At 39.3% G+C, this 22,536-nt stretch overlaps 1 protein-coding gene across 11 annotated transcripts in view; it reads left to right on the top strand.

Moving 5' to 3' along the window:
- LOC129724161 (protein vav) overlaps positions 1 to 22,536 on the top strand; it is an 874,164-nt gene that overhangs the window by 77,314 nt on the left and 774,314 nt on the right. For 9 of the 11 annotated variants that reach the window (XR_008727880.1, XM_055678827.1, XM_055678826.1 and 6 more), the window contains exons 4-5: positions 10,729 to 10,835; positions 11,208 to 11,299. The exons of 1 other annotated variant lie outside the window; for it this stretch is intronic. Coding sequence is in view for 9 of the 10 variants with exons in the window: in XM_055678827.1 (XP_055534802.1) it covers positions 10,729 to 10,835; positions 11,208 to 11,299 (199 nt within the window). In the remaining variant the exon portion in view is untranslated. The remainder of the gene's footprint in view (positions 1 to 10,728; positions 10,836 to 11,207; positions 11,300 to 22,536) is intronic. One more of the 11 variants, XM_055678820.1, reaches the window with a different exon arrangement.

The raw sequence follows: 22,536 nt of genomic DNA, 5'->3' as shown, positions 1-22,536 counted from the left end.
CAATATCCACGTTTCTTTGCTCGGACCAAGCTTTTGAACTTGGTCTCAAGATCCAAATACCGCTTAAAGTCGTCGGGTTGACCTTTCACCCAAAAGAAGGCCTTAAAGGCGTCGGATTTTTCCGTGTAGACATCGGAGCACTCTTTGTCCCACCACGGAGTGGGAGGCCGTTCTTTGATCGTCACGCCGGGATATTTTTTCGTTTGGGCTTGCAACGCGGCGTCGAGAATCAAGCCCGCGAGGAGGTTGTATTCTTCAAGTGGTGGGTGATGTTGAATCGACTCGACAGCTTCTGATATCATTTCCTCGTATAATTTCCAATCGATATTCCGTGTGAGGTCATACGGAATATCAACTGATCGCGTGCGAGTTGAACCATTATCAATTGAAATTTGAATAGGCAAATGATCGCTACCGTGGGGATCAAGGACTACCTTCCATATGCAATCCAACCGTAGCGATGTTGAACATAAAGATAAATCTAAAGCACTGGGGCGCGCTGGAGGTTTCGGAACGCGTGTCATATCCCCGTTGTTTAATATTGTCATGTCGAAGTCGTCGCAGTGGTTATAGATCAAAGAGGAACGGTTATCACTAGAAGGGGAACCCCAAGCCACGCCGTGAGAGTTAAAATCTCCCAAAATCAAACGTGGCGAGGGAAGAAGTTCTATTAAATCAAAGAGCAGCCGTTGCCCAACCTGTGCTCTGGGAGGAATATATATTGAGGCAATACAAAGCTCTTTACCTTGTATTGTCATTTGAAATGCGACAGCTTCGACGCCTGGGACCGTGGAGAGGTTAATACGATAGAAGGAATAACACTTCTTAATCCCTAGAAGTACTCCTCCGTAAGGGGTGTCTTGGTCGAGGCGAATAATATTAAAATCATGGAAGCTAAGATCAACATTTGAAGTGAGCCAATTTTCACAGAGGGAAAATGCATCGCATTTATGCTTATTAATCAAAACTTTAAATGAATCAATTTTGGGGATAATACTTCTACAATTCCACTGTAAAATAGAGATAGAATCCTTCATCTCAGCCGATGAATTAGCCATCGAAGGATACGATCGCTGCAAGGAGGGGCCATTTAGCAGTCAACTGCTTCAAAAACGTTTTAACTGTTGGTAGAAATGCCAGCAGAAGACTTTTAAGAGGATCAGTTATGTTGAAATTTTCAAAAATCCAGTCCACAATATCTGAAAACTTCAGCAGTCCAGATTCTGGCTGAATCTTGGACGAAAAAGAAGGAACAGTTGGGTTTTTTGATGTTCCTGGAAGTACCGGAAACTCCTTACTTGAATTCAGTTTTGCCAATCCCGGAGGAGTTTGCTTCGGATTTTCTACAGCACTTTTTTGTTTCTCAGTATCAGTCACTTCAGATGGAGACCTTCTCTGTCCTTTCCTAGGAAGCCTAGGAGAAGAGAGGTTTTTCCTCTTCCTAGATTTCCCGGGTTCAACATAAGAAGATTCCCCAACTGAATCGTCAGAATCAGACTCATCGGATGGCAAGACCTCGAAGAGATTCGGGGAAACCAGTTTGGTGGCAGCGGCCTCCTTGAGCATTTCTGCGAAAGTGCGCTTAGAGCGCTCTTTCAGAGACCGCTTGATCTTGTCTTGGCGCTGTTTGTACGCGGGACATGCAGACAGCTCATGCGGAGTCTGCCCACAATAAAGGCACTTTTCAGCATCCTTATTACAGGCGTCATCCGCATGTTGCTCTCCGCACTTGCCACAACGTGCTTTATTGCCACAGTGGGAGGCCGTATGGCCCAACTGTTTGCACTTGAGGCAATTCATCACCCGCGGTACAAACAAGCGCACGGGCAGACGCACCTTGTCCACGAGCACAAAGCTCGGCAGAGCAGACCCGGCGAAAGTCACGCGAAAAGAGTCTGAAGGGGTGTAAGTTTTTACACCCTTGTCGAGCGATACTGAATGTAATTGCTTACATTCAAGTATCTTGGCAGGTTCAAGGCTAGAATCCTTGAAAAGGCCTTTTCCAGCCTTCAACAGGTCCTCGACAGTCAGACTCGATTCGCTGACCACACCGTCAATCTCAACTACGCGAGCTGGAATGTACACGTGGTACTCCCGCGTGAAGAGCTCACAAGCAACAATCTCGTTTGCTTGCTTGAGGTCGGACACCAAAACACGCAGCTTATTCGGGCGCACTTTGGTAATTTCAGTCACGGCTGTAAACCGTGCCAGATCTTTACATATTTGCATTGCTTTCACTTTCGGCCGGAAAAATACAGCCCCAATACCTGCTTTGCCCTCCTGATACTGCTTAAGCCGATGGGTAGCTTCCTGCGGGGTTCCATTCTTAACCCTCGGAACTTTGTATCCGGGAGGGCTAGGCGGTAGAACGAGCGGGTTTTCATCCCCGCGTTCGTCGTCCATGTTGGACGCGTAAGCCACACACGCAAAATGCCAATCAACAAATAATATTGTAGAAAAAAAACTACTTATCTTCTGCAGCCGCTCTCCACCGTAATCAGCGCACGGGCGATGCCAATCTCCAGTCTTTCACTCAAGAGTCCGGTAGCAAAAGCTGCAGCCGCTCCAGCCACACAGCAGCACCAGTACAGCCAAACAGCAGTACGCCGGGTACTGGATCTCTCGCAGTAGCGACACAACATACAGTCTGTGGCGTACGGTACCAATAGGCGATGATACGTTCCTTTGTCTTCAATAGACGACGGCAACGAGCAGCAGTGCACACGCAATATAATGCACGGTGACCTTGAAGGCGATTAACTGGTCGGCACTATCGAGATCGAAATGAAATTGCGACCAAACACGACGAGAGCACAACTCGGAATGATTGCTCCCTTTTATCGTATGGCCTAAACCCTAACCTCTCTCTAACTGGTCCTCTTGAAAAGCCAGGCTTGTCCCTTCGGCCATCCTGTTTAGACCTTTTATATGTTTTAAGAATTTTCTGTAAGGCAGTGCTAGTTGAATGTGGGTTAATATACACTGAATTTCTTGTATTATCCGCCGTTCCTAATGATTGAGCGTTAGATTTGGCTTTGGTTATTTGGATTTGGTTATCTCCCAGGTCAAAATAATTTTCTCAGTTGCTTCTGAGCTAAGGTCCTCATCCTCATTAAGAATTTTTTGTTGTAACCCGTAATCTCTGATTCCACTTATCTCTGATTGCCTGATCCTTAAACGATCCGAATGAACAAAACTCTGCTTGCAGTTTGACTACCAACACGTAATCTTCTAAAGATTCATCCGAGTGTTGGACTCTGTTTGAGAATCTAAGCCTCTGTACAAGACCTGAAACAGTTTTTTCTAAACGAGTTTTGAGTTTTCTAACTAATCCTCCACACGCGATCGCGCTTAAATTCCCCGCAGAGAATAGTAACTTTAATTCTGTATAAATAAACGGACCGCTCAGTGTTATAAAATGCACTTTCTTTTGCTCTTTTGAAATTTCGTTGGCGGAAAAACAATATTTCAACATATCAATCCAATCGGTAAAAGTAGCCCCTTTCCTATAAGGCTCGATTACGGAAGCCATACCCATTTGAGCCATGTCTGTTTTGTGAACAGTTAATGTAAAATAATGGGACCAGATAAATAAAAAATAATTAGTCCTTTGAGGAAACACCGTGTAAAATATATATAGGGGAATTAGGGGCATAATGAGCACACGGGGCGAAATGGGCACCCCTCTTTTATGCGAAATTACGCATTTTTTAATACAATGTGGTATGTGGAACTCTTCCCTAGTTACTACAGTATCTCTTTATGTAGAACAAAAGTGATTTGTCTGTTTAAAATATGGAAATAATTTGAAAAAATCAACTTGGTTCCCGAATGTTGGAAAAGTTATTGTCATTGCGCACTACAAAATAAGCTTCTACGGTCGTTTAAATGGCTCAATCAAGTATGTAGACACATCAATATGACGTATGGGTCGTACCCCAAATTTCACCATCATTGAAGTTTTGATTTTAAGCTATAATTAGTGTTAAAATCTCATGTTAACTTTAGCTAATTCGATAGGGGCGAAATGGTCACCTTTAGGTGGGGTGAAATGAGCACACCTTGTCACATAAACTTACCTGAAATTCATCTCAGTAGACTTGTGAGTTTGTCTGTTTCCATAGTCAGTGTTTGTTTACAGTGGTGGTGCGAACATATATTAGAAAATATTCGAGACCAAATTGGTCAGAAAAAGGGACTGCAGGCAGGATTGGCCACCATATAGCGCAACGGGACATTCACGAAATAAGCCGCCAAGCATCATGGCATCCCGCGACAAACGTTGGCCCATTAGTTGTACTTCTACACAGTTTCGAGATATGTTCTATATATATATATATATATATATATATATATATATATATATATATATATATATATATATATATATATATATATATATATATATATATATATATATATATATATATATATATATATATATATATATATATATATATTAGTTAACCCTTACCTAGCCCGCTCATCTCACAAAAATATTGATCAAATCGGTTGTGTAGCTACTGAGATAATGAAGTTTCGTGATTTTCACATTTCGGTACATTACAGACGAAGTTACATATCGATTACAGTAAAATTCAATAGGGTCTTACGAGGCAGCTAGCCTTATTAGTTGACACTAATTTTGTAGAAATCGGGTCAGCCATCTCTGAGAAAAGTGAGTGAGTTCAAGTAGTCTTCGGAATATGTTCTTTTTCATAGCCGGATTTCACATTTTTAAACATAACAGGCAAAGTAATAGTCTGATTGCAAAACAAATCAATAGGGTCTTATGGGGCAACTAGACCTTCCATTTGACATTGATTTTATTAAAATAGGTTCAGCCATCTCTGAGAAACATGAGTGAGATTAAGTAGTCTTTAAAACACGTTTCTTGTCATAACTTTTGAACCACAAGTCCAATCTTTATGAAATTCGAATGTTAAGGGTATTTTAGGTAGCCCATTCATATGCATCACGGAGTTCTTAATATCAAATTATTTGCTTAATTTATTTGTCAAAAATATATGCTGTCTACCAAGATAAATTAAGAAATATTTTCTTCGTCTCATGTCTTTTTTTGCTAGTGAGTTTACTACTAAGCGGATAGTTACTAGATTTTTTCTTTGTTTATTGACAAGAAATTTGAAACTTGTAAATTGATAAAAAAAAATTGAAACCCGTAAATCAATGCGACCAGAAATAGATAAATTAATAAAACTCAGTCAGTGTAAGTTGGGTCGTGGCCGCGATTTCACATTAAATACGAAGGCATTCAAATGCTCTAAAATATGCCACATATCAAACTGTTATGAAGTTTGTTATTTGTAAGTTCGAGAGATGACTCGTTCGTATGACACTAGTTATGTATAAATAAGCCATGTTATCTTTGTGATAATAGACTTTCGTTGTTTTATTAACAATTTGATACATAACGGTTGCTTAAGTTTGATTACAATCAAATGAAATGGGAACGTATAGGGCAGCCAAACTTTGAAACCACGTGTTCAATCATAATTCATTAGTTAACCCTTAACTAGCCCGCTCATCTCACAAAAATATTGATCAAATCGGTTGTGTAGCTACTGAGATAATGAAGTTTCGTGATTTTCACATTTCGGTACATTACAGACGAAGTTACATATCGATTACAGTAAAATTCAATAGGGTCTTACGAAGCAGCTAGACTTATTAGTTGACACTAATTTTGTAGAAATCGGGTCAGCCATCTCTGAGAAAAGTGAGTGAGTTCAAGTAGTCTTCGGAATATGTTCTTTTTCATAGCCGGATTTCACATTTTTAAACATAACAGGCAAAGTAATAGTCTGATTGCAAAACAAATCAATAGGGTCTTATGGGGCAACTAGACCTTCCATTTGACATTGATTTTATTAAAATAGGTTCAGCCATCTCTGAGAAACATGAGTGAGATTAAGTAGTCTTTAAAACACGTTTCTTGTCATAACTTTTGAACCACAAGTCCAATCTTTATGAAATTCGAATGTTAAGGGTATTTTAGGTAGCCCATTCATATGAATCTAATTTTGTTCAAATCGGTTGTGTAGTTTTTGAGATAATGATGTTTCATGATTTTTACATTTTGATACATAACCTCTAAACTAAAAATCCGATTACAATGAAATTGAATAGGGTCTTATGGGACAGCGAGACCTTTCATTTGCAATTAATTTCATGGAAATCGGTCCAGCCATCTCTGAGAAAAGTGAGTGAGAATAAAAATCTGCACACACACACACACATACACACACACATACACACACACACACATACAGAAAATGCTCAGCTCGTCGAGCTGAGTCGAGTGATATATGCCATGCGGCTCTTTGGAGCCCTTTATAGGTTAGGTTTTGCAAGTGATTGCTATACCTTTCTAGGAGAAAGGCAAAAAACCGTGTCTAATTCAATTTATTTACAACTTATAGACTCGTGACTGCATCCTCTGCCTCGAAGGGCTTGTGTTTTGGTACAAGGAGTAAAGGTGTTTAAACAACTTAGTATGATCCATGTCTGCAGAAAACACAGAAACTATTCCGGAAATGAAACGAGTATCTTGTAATTCTCACTATTATTAGCCACAAAAAAGCAACGATTTTTGTATTCAAATTAGATTGTGTGTTTGGAAATCCAAGTGATTGTTTATGTAACAGAGCTTTTAGAAGATTTCAGAATGCCACAGATAAAAACATTTCGACAGATCTCGCTGCAATACTTTGTGCAATGTTTTAGTGTACTTTTAAAATACATTTTTCCTGCAAAAAAATTGTCTTTACACAACATGCTACGTCGATTTTACTACAACCCCCCCTCCCTCCTTGTCACAGCTTGTCACAAAATGATGATATCCCCCCTTCCCCCATAAATGCTACGTCATTTAAGTATGGTACCTATATATATATATATATATATATATATATATATACCTAGGCCTGCCTGGGTGAGTCCAAGTGCCTTAAGGGGAGAATGTCTTCTTCCACTCTTCGATGGATACTGAATGTAATTGCTTACAATCTAGTACCTTTACCCTTTGCATCACGGAGTTCTTAAAACAGCCCACTCCGTGATGCAAAATGTCATCGACAGTGAGATTCCCCTCGGTAACCACACCGTCGATCTCTACATCCTTGGCAGGGATGTACACGCGATACTCTCTCATGAAGAGCTCGCAGCCAGCAATCGCGTTTGCTTGCCTCAAGCTATTCACGCCAACTCGCAGTTTGTTCGGCCTAATCTTTGTAATTTCGGTTACGTCCGAAAACTTTTATGCCAGGTCTTTGCCAATTTGAATGATGTTCAAAGGCTTTTTTATTGGCCTGAAGAAGACAACGTAGGGACCTTTCGAGTTATCTGGGTAAGCTTTTACCCGTACTTCTGGTACCTTTGGTACAGGGCTAGGTAAAGGGGAGGATATATGGGAAGGTACAGGGGAATTGATGGGGGAGGTTTCAATCTCTTCCCCGTTTGTTTCGATATCCAGGAATAATTCCATCTGCATATCATCCATTTTATTCGAATTGGCGGGAGCAATTTGCTCTACCGCAAACCAACGGTACAATACCAGGACAAGATGGGGTGTCAAATTATTGGTAATTAAATAAAAAAACAATTTTCCAAAATAAGATTATTTAAATACAAAAAAAAACAACCGTAAAGAAAATAATAAAAATAAAAATATCGAAAGTGAATACTTCACCAAACTTTCGGGGTTGCTGCCTCCACGACCTGCTAACTGTATTAATCCTGCGATGAGCGACGTGGCAGAATAAAAGTACTCCAACTGCAGGTTGAACAAAGCGTCTCGGCAAAACGAACAATGCTCCAACGGCGGCTGCAAAAATCGTCACCGCCGCTAGTGGGTAGCCGGCGCCTGGCGGCGCGGGGGGAACTGCTCCTTCTGCTGGCTTTTTTTATTGTCACTGCACCGAAAACACAAGCAGTACGGATACCGTCTGCGCACGATGAACGAAATCTTTTCTCCGGCTGCTGGACGGCTATGTCTAGTCCGCACCGGCACCGAAAAACACAAGCTATACACGCACCGTCCGAATACAAAGCTGTATTGTTTTATCGGGTGATCAGCTAACGGAACGTTGAAAGATGCTTCCTTTCTCGACGATAGCTGAGAAGCGAATGAAAAAAAATCAATCTACCATAAAAAAAATATTTTTCATTTCTCCATCCTGGACTTTTTTTTAAAGTTGCGTTTTAACGTGAAGTTTATTAAAAAAAATCAACTCTTTTTTTAAAAATTGAAATTTAATGTTTATTTTTAACTTTTTTTGGTCAAAAAAAAATTTTTTTGTACAGTTTTAATTTTTTTTATGATGCATTTTTAATTCCCTACAACTCATTATCAGACAGTTTTTTCTATACAACCAACGGTTTCTGGACAACAATGCCTCGAATAAAACCTATGCCAAAAGACGCCCTTTTAGAATGTAACTCATGGGTGTAAAAAATCTCTCCATCTGTGAAAAATGCTCAGTTTGCTAAGCCAAATACGTGTGCAAAGTTTCATTTAAATCAAAAATGGTCAATTAAATTTTCGCGTCTTTCCAGGTCATTTGAAATGATTCTGCTCATTTGGTTGTAGGGGGGACAGGGACATATTACAAAAGTTTACACCGTAGGACAACGTAATTCTATTCCCCTGACAAAAAAAATTCCAGGTTAGTATCGGAGGTATTGCAACGTCCCTAGCCATTAGTATATATTTTCATTATCATCATCGACAATGTCATGTAAGTAATCTTTCTGTTGGGATATCCTGTTATCGCCTGGTGTTTGTAACATAATTGGGGTCCGAACGTGTTCTTGCCTATTTATCAAAAGTAGGTGGAACGAAATAGGTTTTAATTGAAGCATTGATGGTTTTCAGGAAAACGTACATAAGATACATGTAGGGTATGTCAAGGTTCGCCAAGTCATCCCGAACAGAAGCAACTGGCTGCCCACCTCCGGCCTGAAGGGAAACTATTAATTCAGACCTGGTGCCCAATATATCCAATATCTTCAATAGTGCCAAAATTTCTAATTCGGGCGATGCCCTGGCAAATTCGGTGGGTTTATGTCATCCACTTTCATATAGCTTTCTGGTTGTCATTCATTTCGGTAAGCTTCCTGACGCGGATGATGGTCACCGTGTTTTGTTTGTCGTTCCGGTTCGGCGCTCTTTGAACCTTGTAGCCGTCATGTTCAACGTTTTTGAATAAAACAGATGAAAACATCCGCCTTCTCTTAGATCGAGAGATTCGGCCAACACTTGAACTGACTCGCCACAATCCTGTCGTTCACCAGATCAGCTGTAGGTGGGCCAAAATACCCCATTTACCCTACAATTCGGCTTAAATATTAACCTATGGGTAACTCAAAGCGAGAGGCTTTTCCTTCTATTCTCAGGCTACCGTTTATCTGGCTATCTTATTCAGGTCTAAAAAATTTCTAGGCCTGTCTCATTTTCGAACTTAATTTTTGATACATTCGACTACTTGCCGTGAGCCTCAAAGAGCGCGTGCCAGAGCATGTGCGAGAGCATGTAAAACCTAGACCCGCGCGCAACCATGAGCAACCGAGAACGACACTGTGCCGCCGGCTTCGGTTTTGTTTATAATTAATTAGAAAAGGTATACATATTGTGGCATGATCGGTTAGGATGTTTATATTTCGTAAGCCACCGGTAGGTCGACGGTTCATAACTAGGACGCTTGGTCATTGCTCTTGACGATTTATAATAAGAATGTTTTGTCATTGTTCGGTTTTGTTAACGATTCATAATAAGAATGCTCTGGAATGCTGTGTTATTGCAAGGTGTTTTCTGCGGGTTAAGTGAACCCGGCAGCAGGCTAATGCTCCAGTTTATGTTAAAGTTGTTTATCGTTCAAATAAATATAAAAAAATATAAAAAAAAATCGTTCAAATAGCTTAATCTACTGTGTTAAGTAAACTATGCAGCAGGCTATTGTTCTAGTTTTCATTTTACTTGGTTTCACTAAATTAAGCGGAAGGCTAAAATTCTGTTGCAAACGTGACGAAACATTAGGTAATTTGCGCGAGGTGTTGCATCACAACAGTCCTGTATATTGCAATTATGCAGAAATAAGGCTATGAGCGAGTAATTTTTGAGTGTGTACGAGCTTTGCCTGGTACTTAGGTTCGATTCGTGAATGCCCAATTGATTTTAAGAAAAGCTTTGTTACGCATTTGAATAACGTACGAAGGATCAAAGGTGACGCTTGATGAAAACACATTATTGCTGATATGTTAGCCTAAGGATTTGATTTAAATATGGTTTATTTGACACGGCACGATACAATTTAAGGTTAACTGAGCCAAGTACACTTTTTATTAATTCTAGATTAGCGGGAAAAGGAGGGAGGCACTTTTTTTATTTCTCGCGGCCGACTACGAGCTAGTGGGGATTAAAGGGGAGGGGAGAGGGAAGGGGGCACATATCATTTTCAGTTCGGAGTTTAGTTTTTGTGAGATAAAAAAAATTCAAACTGCTTTACTTCTTAACAACAGTACAGCAGAGAATAAATAACTCTTTCACGTTCTTCAAATATTATTCAAACACCACTTTCTGAACCAATAATTCACAGTTTCTTATCTAAATGTAAATTCAAAAAATCACAAATTCATTAAATGTTTTAAAAATATATATAAAGACGTCGACATGATTCGAACGTAAATTTTCATTGTTTTTAATTTCAGGATAAATCATGAGTCGTCAGCCATTGATGTTGGCAACGAGATAGATGCCACAGCAACTAGTATTTTATTTAAGAAGCAATTTAGCTTGGAAAACAAGACATGCGATGGTAATAAAATGCAAACACTTATATATATATATATATATATATATATATATATATATATATATATATATATATATATATATATATATATATATATATATATATATATATATATATATATATATATATATATATATATATATATATATATATATATATATATATATATATATATATATATATATATATATATATATATATATATATATATATATATATATATATATATATATATATATATATATATATATATATATATATATATATATATATATATATATATATATATATATATATATATATATATATATATATATATATATATATATATAGTTTTCAAACATTAATTACTCTTTCTTCGATAATTAATTGTAGTATTTTTAGAAAACATCGATACTTTACACGATGAAAATGAAAAAATATACGAGGACCTATGTTACGTGACGTTATCAAGAACCGTACCTCAGGTGCAAAACTCTTTTCTTTTTTCAATCTAGTTATATTGATGTGCTTATCCATTTAAGAGCTCATTTTAAGATTGTCTGGTTTAAGATTTTATCAATTCCTGTGTGAGCTGTGTTTTATTTTTGAATATCTGATAAATTTATAATTTTTGTAGTAGTTTAGTTTCAGTAGAAAATTCAAACACATATAAATTTAAATAAAAGTCTCAGGTTAGTTTTTGCCTTTCTCCTAGAAAGGTGTAGCAATCACTGGCAAAATCGAAGGTATCAAAGTGCTTCAAAGGGCCGAATGGCATATATACCTCAACTCAGTTAGACGAGCTGAGCATTTTCTGTATGTGTGTGTATGTGCAACTTTTCAATCTCACTCGATTTTCTCAGAGGTGGCTGGACCGAAAGGACTAGTTGTCCCATAAAACCCTATCAAATTTTATTGTAATCGGATTTTTAGTTTGTATGTCATTCATCAAAATGTGAAAATCACGTTCATTATCTCAGAAACTACACAACCGATTGTAACAATATTGGTTTCAAATGAACGGGCTACGTAAAAAATCCTTAACATAAAAATTTTATAAAGATTGAACTTGTGGTTCAAAAGTAATGGAAAGAAACGTGTTCTGGAGACTATTTAATCTCACTCATGTTTCTCAGAGATGGCTGGACCGATTTTCATAAAGTCAGTGTCATGTGGAAGGTCTAGTTGCCCCATAAGACCCTACTGATTTGTCTTGCAATCGGATTTTTACTTTGCCTGTTATGTTCAAAAATGTAAAATTTAGCTTTGAAAAAAAACATATTCCGAAGACTACCTAAATTCACTCATTTTTCTCAGAGATGGCTGAATCGATTTCCACAAAATTAATGTCAAATGAAAGGTCTAGCTGCCTCATAACACCCTTTTGATTTTGGTTTTGAAAATCACGAAACTTCATTATCCCAGAAACTACACAGCCGATATGAACAATACTGATATCAGATGAAGCCCGGTTGACTAATGAATTATTAAGATTGAACACGTGGTTCAAAAGTTATAAAAATAAAGTAATATTTGAAATAGAAAAAAATGCTACTATAAATAATCGAAACTGAAATGATATAAGCCTATATGTAATTTTTTGAGTCTATAAATAATCAAGTCCAACCTCAATATGAGTACGTTTCGGTTGTACCATGATCAAAAAAAAGTTCGCGTCATATATTTGAAACATAATTATTTCATGTTATTTGCACGTGTTTTAATAAATGTGTTTGAATGTTATGTTTCAAATGTTCGGTATAGTTTAGGTGTTGTCTACCAAAAATTTAGAGTGATAACCCTTTCCGACCGGGCCCATATAATTGCGTAGGTAGAAGGTGACAGAAACAAAACATTCTCTCTCGCTTTTTGAATGTCCTTTTCATTGTTTTAATGCTTACAACACAACGCTAGTGTTAACATCGCGGCTGATACGAAAAATAAAAAAACCAGAGCAAGCAAGTGTTTTTTTATAGGAATTGCTTCGATTCAGGTTTTGTTATCCGTCATGTTTTGCCTACACAATTGTGTGGGCTCGGTTGGAAAGGGATAAATAAATCCAGTGGCGCCAATTCTAACTAGTGCATTACTTTCTCAAGTAAACGACTTAAGAAAGTAAGACACTAGTTATAATTGGCGCCGTTAAACGTTGTTTATATGAGGCTCCAACAGCAGGCTAGCAAAGAAGAAAGAGAGTTGTTTCAAACTTAACTGACCTGTTGGGACGGGGAGGCTATTATTTTTTATGCTGCTATAGAGAATGTCACAGTAAAAGGTTGGTGTCTATTCATGTCGTCTGTGTTAGGTATGCTCGCATGTGATTGGTTCATTGTTCGTGTGAATTTGTTCTTGAAACTATCTATTAATTTTACCGCTAAGCAATGAAATAATAATAATAACGTATTACAAAATTGCCCAGCATTTTATCTATCCAACAACATATTGGTTATCGTTCGTTTGAAATCTGACGGAAAACTAAAAGCAAACTTTTCATCCTCGCTGCCTACTACAAGCTAAAACTAAATTTAAACTAAAAACACTGTAGAGTCAGAAGTAAAACAAGTTGACACGATTGGGAATATTTGAAAAAGGGGTCATAGGGTTCCTGAAGAGATGTGTGCAAACGAGTAGTGCTTCTGTGTCGTAGGTTCAAATCGACGTTTTTAAGCTTGCTTTGAACGAAATTGTGTAGTAGTTACCCGTTATCGCGAACTTTCACAGCATCATAACGAATGAGAGATTAAATGCAATTTATTCAGTTTCTTATACCGGAATTCGGTTGCAAACGTGACGACAAACCTGGTTTTCATTATTGAAAACTTGTCGCCGCTTGCAAGATCTGTTCGCTCAAACTGGAAAAATAAGGCCGCATCAAAAGGGTATTTACTAGAAATGGGATCTTCCGATACTGTTGCTGTTTTGAATACAATCCCATTTTGCTTCTATTCCTACCCAATTACCTACTATCGTATGATTTTTTCCTTTTTCTTCTATGTATCCAACCTCTCCAAAAAGTTACTAGAATAATAAAATTTATTGAAAAGAATCGAAAATCAACCGTTTCTTGTTACGCTCTATCCTCTACTTATCTTTCCGATCATCTTTTACTTTCCGTTAGGGTTTGCAATATTCCCGAGAATAGATTTCCCGGGGAACGGGAAAGAAAAATCTCATTTCCCGAGAATTCCCGGGAACCGGGAAAGGAAAAAAATCCTTAGCGAAAATGAGATTTCAAATAAAGTTTATTAATATAAGTTTCAAACTATCGTTTACAAGCGCGAGTGAAATGGACAGTAGCAGATCACGGGTAATAGTTAAATGCAGTGTGCAAGTAGATGAGTAAACAGCCGACACAAAAAATCGTGAGCAGGTGCCTTGATGGTTGTTTTCCTTGATGGATAGGCGTGAGTCACATTGATAGACATTGAATATTATATGAATAATATAGATAGTATGGATAAACATAAAGTATACATATGTAAAAGTGACTGTCTGTCTCGAGAAGGGACAATCGTCCTAGAATATGGGTTCTGAAGAAAATCAACAGAAATAGTTAAAGAAGAAAGGTAACTTGATTAACATAACATTACAACAAAAATTACATACTGAAGCGAAATACATAAGGTTGTAAGCACATCTTTGCAACCCTTTCAAAGTTGACAAGGTTCATCTGGGTCCATGTTTAAAAAAGGGAAAATATTTTTTCTTGCCTTATTAATTATAAAATAGAGAATAAAAATACCTCAATCGCTACAGTCGGATTCATCTATATCGTATATCTCGTCCAACTTTTTAAGAAATCTTTCCTTATTTTGTGCTAACTCAATCCACTGATCGTAATTCAAATTTCCATACCTTTCCATCGTCTGATAGATACTGTCCCATCAGATAAAGCTGGGCCTGCATGCTCGTAAGTGAGATGCTCGTAACCGAGCAGCACAGCAAAGTGGATGAGTTTGATGTCATAATGGGTCATAATTTGCTAACAGTGACTAAACAAAATAGCTAAAGTTGTTTCAGTAAACATGCACAAGGTTTATGAGCGTTTGAAATGCTAGTTTTGCTACTAACCAGAATCGATGCTAACTATTTTTCGATTTTTCTAGCTTTTGAATAGTCGTTTTAAATATTATTTTCGAATTATGGCTAGTTTGGCGTTTTGTTGCAAATTTGAGACTACGTTTTGGCAAGTACGTGTACCTGCATTTTACAAATTATTAGGGCTTTGGATGCATGGACCTTTACCAATTTTTGTATTTGATAGATGACTCTTGCGTAGACAAACAAAAGAGAATCGACGTGAAACGCCGCGTCCCTACGCTTCCACATCGGTAGGAAGGAATAGAGCGGTCGCGCATGATGCTTCGGTTCTGCCTTAAAGTCAGGAAATCGCTTTTTTAGAACAGACGAATGTCGTTAGTCGACCTGTTAAGCAGAAAGCCAGATCTCCGGGTGACCGAATATCTAGACTTCGCGTCGATACCTTTCATGAGGTCGCATTTTCTACAGATTGGTTATAACCGTGTTATAATTTTCGGTATAAAGAGGGTCCTTCACGAAGAAACGATAGGAGTGGCGAGGCGTTAACGTGGACTCAACTCCAGTAGCTTTCGTGAAATCGTGTAGTCAGCTGAGATAAATCAATGAGAGATTCGTTTCGGTAGTTGCATAATGACTTCATAAACAGATGTCCGAATGTCACGTCGATACCTTTCATGAGTTCGTGTTTTTCTACAGATAGGTTATCAACGCGCGTTAACGGGGACAGAACTTTCGTAGCTCTCGTAACATTGCGTAATCAGCTGAGATACATCAATGGAAGACTCTCTTCGGTATTTTCGCGGCACGATATTTGTTATTATGAACCCGGTACTCGAACTCAGCGCATCGTTTACCAAAACGAAACCTGCTGCAAACCCTACCCATTTCTCCAACATCCCAGTGATTTCTCGTGGAAGTGCAGAGGTGTTCTCGGCTTCCAATAAAGCAAGTATCACGTCAACATATTCCTATACACACTCCTTCTTTGACCTGCATTCGGATGCGGCCGGCGCTGGTATTGCCTACCAAAAAGATAAGATCACCAGTTTTTACACATTGAGGATGAATGTTAGTCCCAAGCATCATCCATTGGTTCTTTGTGTAATTACAGCTGATCTGGCAATAACGGAGTAGCAACCGCGGGCGGTCAATCATGCTCATGCTCATGCTCATAAGTTTCAAACTATCGTTTACAATTTAATTATCAATTGAAGAACAAAATTTATTCAAGTTCACTCCAGAAATTCATTAACAATCGTCTATCAATCGCCTCAGATCCGCTGACAATTTTTCGTTAGGCCCAAATAATGTAGTTCCCTTCTGTAAAACTTTGCTTAAGATCGCTGAATCACCGCTAGTGTCTGATTTCTAAATACTTCTAAATCACCGATTCCAGTTCTTGCTACATTTCATTAGAAACTGAAGAGTCCAATACTTTTAGCTTGTTGAAGATAAAGCTGAGTGTTTGGCAGACAGATTTTATAGCATTTGAATGTCTTCGTAATTAATGTGAAATCGCGACCACGACCCAAGTCAGTGTGAACTGACTGAGTTTTATTAATTTATTTATTTCTGGTCGCATTGATTTACGGGTTTCATTTTTTTTAATATCAATTAACAGGTTTCAAAATTTTGACGTTGGGCTAACGTCTATATCGAAGTTAGGCACTCAAATTTGAAAATCTAGTAATTCAACCAGGGAAAACCAGGGAAAAGTGGTCAGGTTTTGAGCGCTTATATATCAGTCATTTCTTTTCAGAATTTCGAGGTTTGGCATCAACCGATCAGAAATTCTTTTACGGTTGAATTTATGTAACAAAAATAACCTATTGTTCGAGATACACTATTGAAAAATTGATAAATCACATCGATTGTCTAAATCATACCGAACAACCAATCACCACCTCTCTTCACAAGCACAGTCGACACTAACGGATACAACCGATCTTACTTTGTAAACAGTCTCGCAGCTTTCAACCAATAACGAGCTCCCTTTCGATAGCTGCAACAGGTGTTTCAACACCGTTTTAAAATGCTTCTTTTATCATTGCCACTGAACAGATTCTAAACACCAATGGCTTGATTATTAGGGGAAATATTGCGCAAGATTGTCATATAATAATTTAAATATGTTTTCGATACTAACTAGTTGAAAGTTGTATTAAAAGTCGTGCACATTCAACCAATCACAAGCTCGCTTCTCCTTTGCTCGCGAATGGATTTTTGCTTTGGGCTATATAATAGCCTGCGTCATCTCATAGCAGTCATCATTCTTCGTCTCACGCTTGGTGTGTACAGACGTGTTTGTTACAACAACTGAAAGTTTTAGTTTACCTATCGCATTCGTTTATTTTACCTATCGCATTCGTTATACAACAGTACGTTGTCGTGTCCCAACGAAATGGGAAAAACGGGTTCCAGTAAGGAGCAAAACAATAAGCGTCCTCGTGACCCTGCTGAAAAGGATGATGGAATCGCCAAGAAGATACTAGCTGCTAACAAGTTTGCATCGCTGGCTGACCAAACTACCGAGAAAACGGAAAAGAAGGAGAAAATGCCGCCTTTCTACGTAAAAGGTTTCCCGCCTGGACTAAGGCAACACTTCAATGAACTTATCAGCAAAGGGCTGATAGCTACCCTGAGGCTATGCACGGACGGCTACAAAATCGTCGTTCCATCCACCCCACATTACAAGGCAGTAGAGGCTTACCTGAAGCAAACAAAAGCGGAGTATTTTACTCACGATATTGCAGCTACAAAACCATTCAAAGTTGTACTGCGTGGTTTACCGGAATTGGAACTGGACGAGTTAAAAACAAAGCTTGTCGCTTGCGGCCTAGAAGTGGAAGCAGTATACAAAATGATAAGACACAACAAAGCCATCAAGTATCGTGATCAGTTATACCTGATCCACCTGACCAGGGGTTCAACTACACTGAGCACAGTGAAAACAATCACCGCCCTATTCAACATCATCGTGCAATGGGAGCGATACAAACCGATTCATCGCGATGTCACGCAGTGTTCCAATTGCTTGAACTATGGACATGGCACAATGAATTGCCACATCAAGAGTCGCTGCATGAAATGTGCAGGTCCGCATCGAACAGTGGATTGTCTTGTTGAGGAAGCCGAACAAATCAAGTGTCTCAACTGTGACAAAGAGCATGCTACGAACAGCCGTTCCTGTCCAAAACGAGCAGAATTTATCAAAATTCGAAGTGAAATTGCCAATCGCCAGCGACCGTCGAATAGAAAAAGTGTGCAACCTAGCGTTACACCAACCCCGCCAGCGACTTCAAGTACGTTGCCGTTTCCACCTCCTCCAACTGGTGGTGTTCCTAGCCGGGACCCCCCCGGATTTTTGAGTTATGCACAGGCTGCCAGCATGCCCCCAGCAAGAAGCAATTTGTACTCGATGGAACAGCTAGCTACGCTGTTTCTTAAACTCGATCAGCAAACAAAGGCTTGTCGCACCAACCAGGAACAGATTGCGGTCATGATGACTTTTTACTACCGTCATGGATCCATTCTTTCGAATCCTTAACTGGAATGCCCGCTCTGTGGCCAACAAGAAGTTAGAACTCCTACATTTTCTGAACACACACCACATCGATGTCACTGCAATAACCGAAACACATTTGAAGCCGAACATAAACTTCTGCCTGCCGGAACACTCGGTAGTCAGACTGGACCGCACAACCTCAGCTGGGGGCGGGGTTGCAATCGCCATAAGGAGAGGACTACCATACAAATCACTACCGAGTTTCAACACAACCTTTGTCGAAGCTGTAGGAATCGAAATTACCACCACTGATGGACCACTCACATTTATTGCGGTCTATTGTCCGAAGCAGTCTCGACGGGCAAATGGAACCACGGTGAAATTGAAGAACGACATCCAAAAGCTGTCTAGAAGAGGAGGCAATTTCGTCACCACAGGTGATCTCAATGCTCGCCACTCCGCTTGGGGTGACTCCAGGTGCAACTCAAATGGTAACATCATCGTAGAAGATTCCGAAGCTGGATATTACTATCCCGCTCATCCGGAATTGCCAACTTACATCTCTCCTGGTGGTGTAGGCTCTAAGCTTGACATTTTTCTGACCAACATCACCGATCGATTTTCGATTCCGAAAACCATAACAGAGCTCTCCTCGGATCATCTTCCGGTCATCGCTGAGATTGGTGCTAACGTAGAGCGGTGTCAAGTTCAACAAAGAAGAAATTACCATCGTGCAAATTGGGTTCAGCTGCAGCGGTATATTGAAAACCATCTTGATGCGGACATCACTTTGAACAGCACTGGAGACATCGATCGTACTCTACAGTCCATGATAGACGTCATCCAGGAAGAGTGCCGCTACATCCCATCTGTTCCAGTGACACGTAAGTTTGCGCAAATCGACGGTAACACCAAGCGCATAATTTCCTTGCGAAACTCGCTGAGAAGGCTATATCAACGTACCCGCAACCCTAGGCACCGATTCTACGCTAGACAAAAATCGTTCAAGAACGTCTGGAGAAAGTGAAAAACAGACAGTTTGCAACCGAATTACGTAATCAGCATTTTGCCGCTTCCCACAATCTTGGTCGTGATATTGTGAGTGGAATCGAACCAGCTGTCAGTGAATCGATAGTAATTCTGGCCCGCACACCGAATATCTTACCACCTGATCAGCGGATTACAGTGGACGCGGTACAAAACAACATTAAATTCTCTCGGAACATGAAGGCTCCCGGATTTGACGGAGTGTTCAACCTTGTGCTCAAAAACCTTGGACCAAGAGCCTTGTCTGTGGTGGAAAAAGTGTTCAACCGATGCCTTGAATTGGCGTACTTTCCAACAAAGTGGAAACTGGCGAAAGTGATTCCCATTTTGAAACCAGGAAAGAATCCCACATGCCCCACAAGCTACCGTCCCATCAGTCTGCTTTCTGCCCTCAGCAAGGTATTCGAACGATGCATCTACAGCCGTATTCTGTGCCACGCAGAAGTGAACAACATATTCCTGGACGAACAGTTCGGTTTTCGCAGAGGCCATTCAACAACATATCAACTGCAGAGAGTAACAAAACTCATCAATCGGAACAAGGAGCTATCTAAAATAACTGCCATGGCCTGCCTGGACATAGAAAAAGCATTCGACAACGTGTGGCATGACGGGCTTATCTACAAGCTACAGCGCTACAACTATCCAGTTTATCTAGTGAAGATTGTGCAAAACTATCTTACGCTGCGCAAATCTCAGGTCTGTGTGCTGGGTGGCCTGTCTGACCCATACGACGTAGGAGCTGGTGTTCCACAGGGTAGCATCCTTGGTCCTGTTCTGTACAACTTATTCACATCAGATATTCCTGAACTACCCAATGGAGGCATCCTGTCGCTGTTTGCTGATGATACCGCCATTATGTACGGGGGCAGACAGATCAACCAAATTGTTAAAAAGCTGCAAACTGGGCTTAACGTCTTTGTGAATTACCTCACCTCATGGAAAATTTGTGTGAATGCAGCAAAAACTCTGACCATAGTCTTCCCACATCGGAATAGTCAACGTTTGGTGCCGACAACAAAGATTCGGTTGAACAATGTGCATATTCCCTGGTCGTCAAATGTCCGCTACCTTGGTTTGACCTATGATCATAAGCTACTTTATCGCCCCCACATTGAACAAACAGTAACGAAAAGCTTAGTGCTAATGAAGAAGTTGTACCCGCTAATCAGCCGAAAATCGAAATTATCCGTCGTGAATAAATTGACGGTATACAAACAGGTCATCCTGCCGATGCTTCTATACGCCTCGTCGATCTGGAGAACCTGCGCGAGAACCCACCTGCAAAAGATTCAACGGATCCAGAACAAGTTCCTGAAAATGATCTTGAACGTGCCCTTCGGAACCCGAACATCAGAAGTGCATCAAATAGCTGGTATCGATATGACCGAAAACATAATCTCTGCACACGCTGAAAACACTAAAAACAATGCACTTAACTCTAGTGCGGTGCTCATTCGTGAGCTTTATTTATAAGTAGCTAGGTATATTTATTTAATAATTAAAACTCTAATGCCGAGCATTAAAATGTGAATCATGTACGTAGAAAAGGAAAAAGTAGTAACACTTATAGTACATTAAAAACATCAGAGTTGAAAAGTTGATAAAATTGAATCTCTTACAATGTTCAAAAAACAAATGTATAATGAAAATACCGTAAGAAAAATAAAGAATATTGAATCCATCTCATAGCAGTCATCAGTTAACAAGTGGAAGGCCACTAGAACGGTCCTGAATAATCAGCAGCGGTGGCTGATTCCAGTGGCGAAACTGAGCTGCAGCAGAACCAGAGCGGTGGTATCAGGCAGCAGCGGTGGAGGTAGTGAGCAGCTGCATTTCTTCATTAAGTTCGGTTCCCCTTCGATCTGAGTTGGACCCCACCAGCGGTAAGCCAATTCAGATACCGTTGGGTGAAAACAGCCAGAAACTGCACGAGCCAGCACCGCCACTAGGAAAGCTACCGCCATTTAGTGTGTGTGCAGTGTGCACATATAGCGTATGTGCATCTGCATAGCTATGACATTTGCGATGATATGGATGATAGCTAACCAACCCATGTGTATCGATAGCTAGAGCTGTTGCGAGTTGCGTGTGTATGGCTAGATATAGCCAGTGTAAGACATAGTGTAAGACATAGCATGCGTAGCATATTATGGCTATTGCGAGTATATCTTCAGCGTGTGTACGGATAGTTATAGCGTGTGTGTGGATAGCAGCTACGTGTGTAATGATTTGTTATAGCGTATGTATGGATAGTAATAGCACATGGTTGGATAGCTTATGCGTGTGTATAGATAGTTGTATCGGATGTAAGGATAGGAATAGCGTGTGTGTATAAAAAACTATAGCTACAGCGTGTGTATGAATAGTTTTAACGTGTGTATAGATAGTTATGGCATGTGTGTGGATAATTATAGCGGGTGTTTATCGAGGATTATTATTGTCAATAAAAATACTAAAACGTCTTAACGAACACAGTTGTGAATTTGATTTAACAGCAGCGATTTTAACTTCAGCCAGTCTTTATTCATCGAGGAAAAATTACTGCCTATGAATGATCAACACTTATTTTCTAGAAACTTCATTTAGATCAAAACAGGTTCTTTTGAGTATCATAAATTATTGGTTAAAAGAGTTGCAAGTTTTCTCAATGAGCATTCATTGAATTTTCGTTTTTGTTTCTCGGTGCGCGGTTTTGATTTTGTTTCTCGCACACAGAGAAAGAAACAAACTTGTCGCTATCGTGAAAAAAAAAACAAAATAATTAGAAATGCTCTAAATCACAATTGAAGAAGAAAAGATATTTTCCTGTCACTCGCCAAAACCTTGATAAAAACTACCAGAAAACCTGTAATTGAGCTCTTGCTATATTAACCCTCTCCCGCTCACAAGGTTTATCATTAAAATGTATAGCTTCACGAGAAAATTCAAGCTGAACACTTTGTAGACTAACTAAAATTACTGTCAATGTAGTATTTTAAAGAAAATGCCCAGTGATGCTCTGAGGCGGCATATAAAAGTTTATGGAACAATCGTAAGCACAACAAACTATTTTATGTCAAGATATGATGATTATAATTCTTGGTGCTCTAGAGTCACCATGAGCGGGAAAGGGTTAAGTTATTGAAA

The sequence above is a fragment of the Wyeomyia smithii genome, chromosome 2 (assembly GCF_029784165.1).
Source record: "Wyeomyia smithii strain HCP4-BCI-WySm-NY-G18 chromosome 2, ASM2978416v1, whole genome shotgun sequence".
NCBI lineage: Eukaryota > Metazoa > Arthropoda > Insecta > Diptera > Culicidae > Wyeomyia > Wyeomyia smithii.
This window is presented reverse-complemented; position numbering and strand designations above follow the sequence as displayed.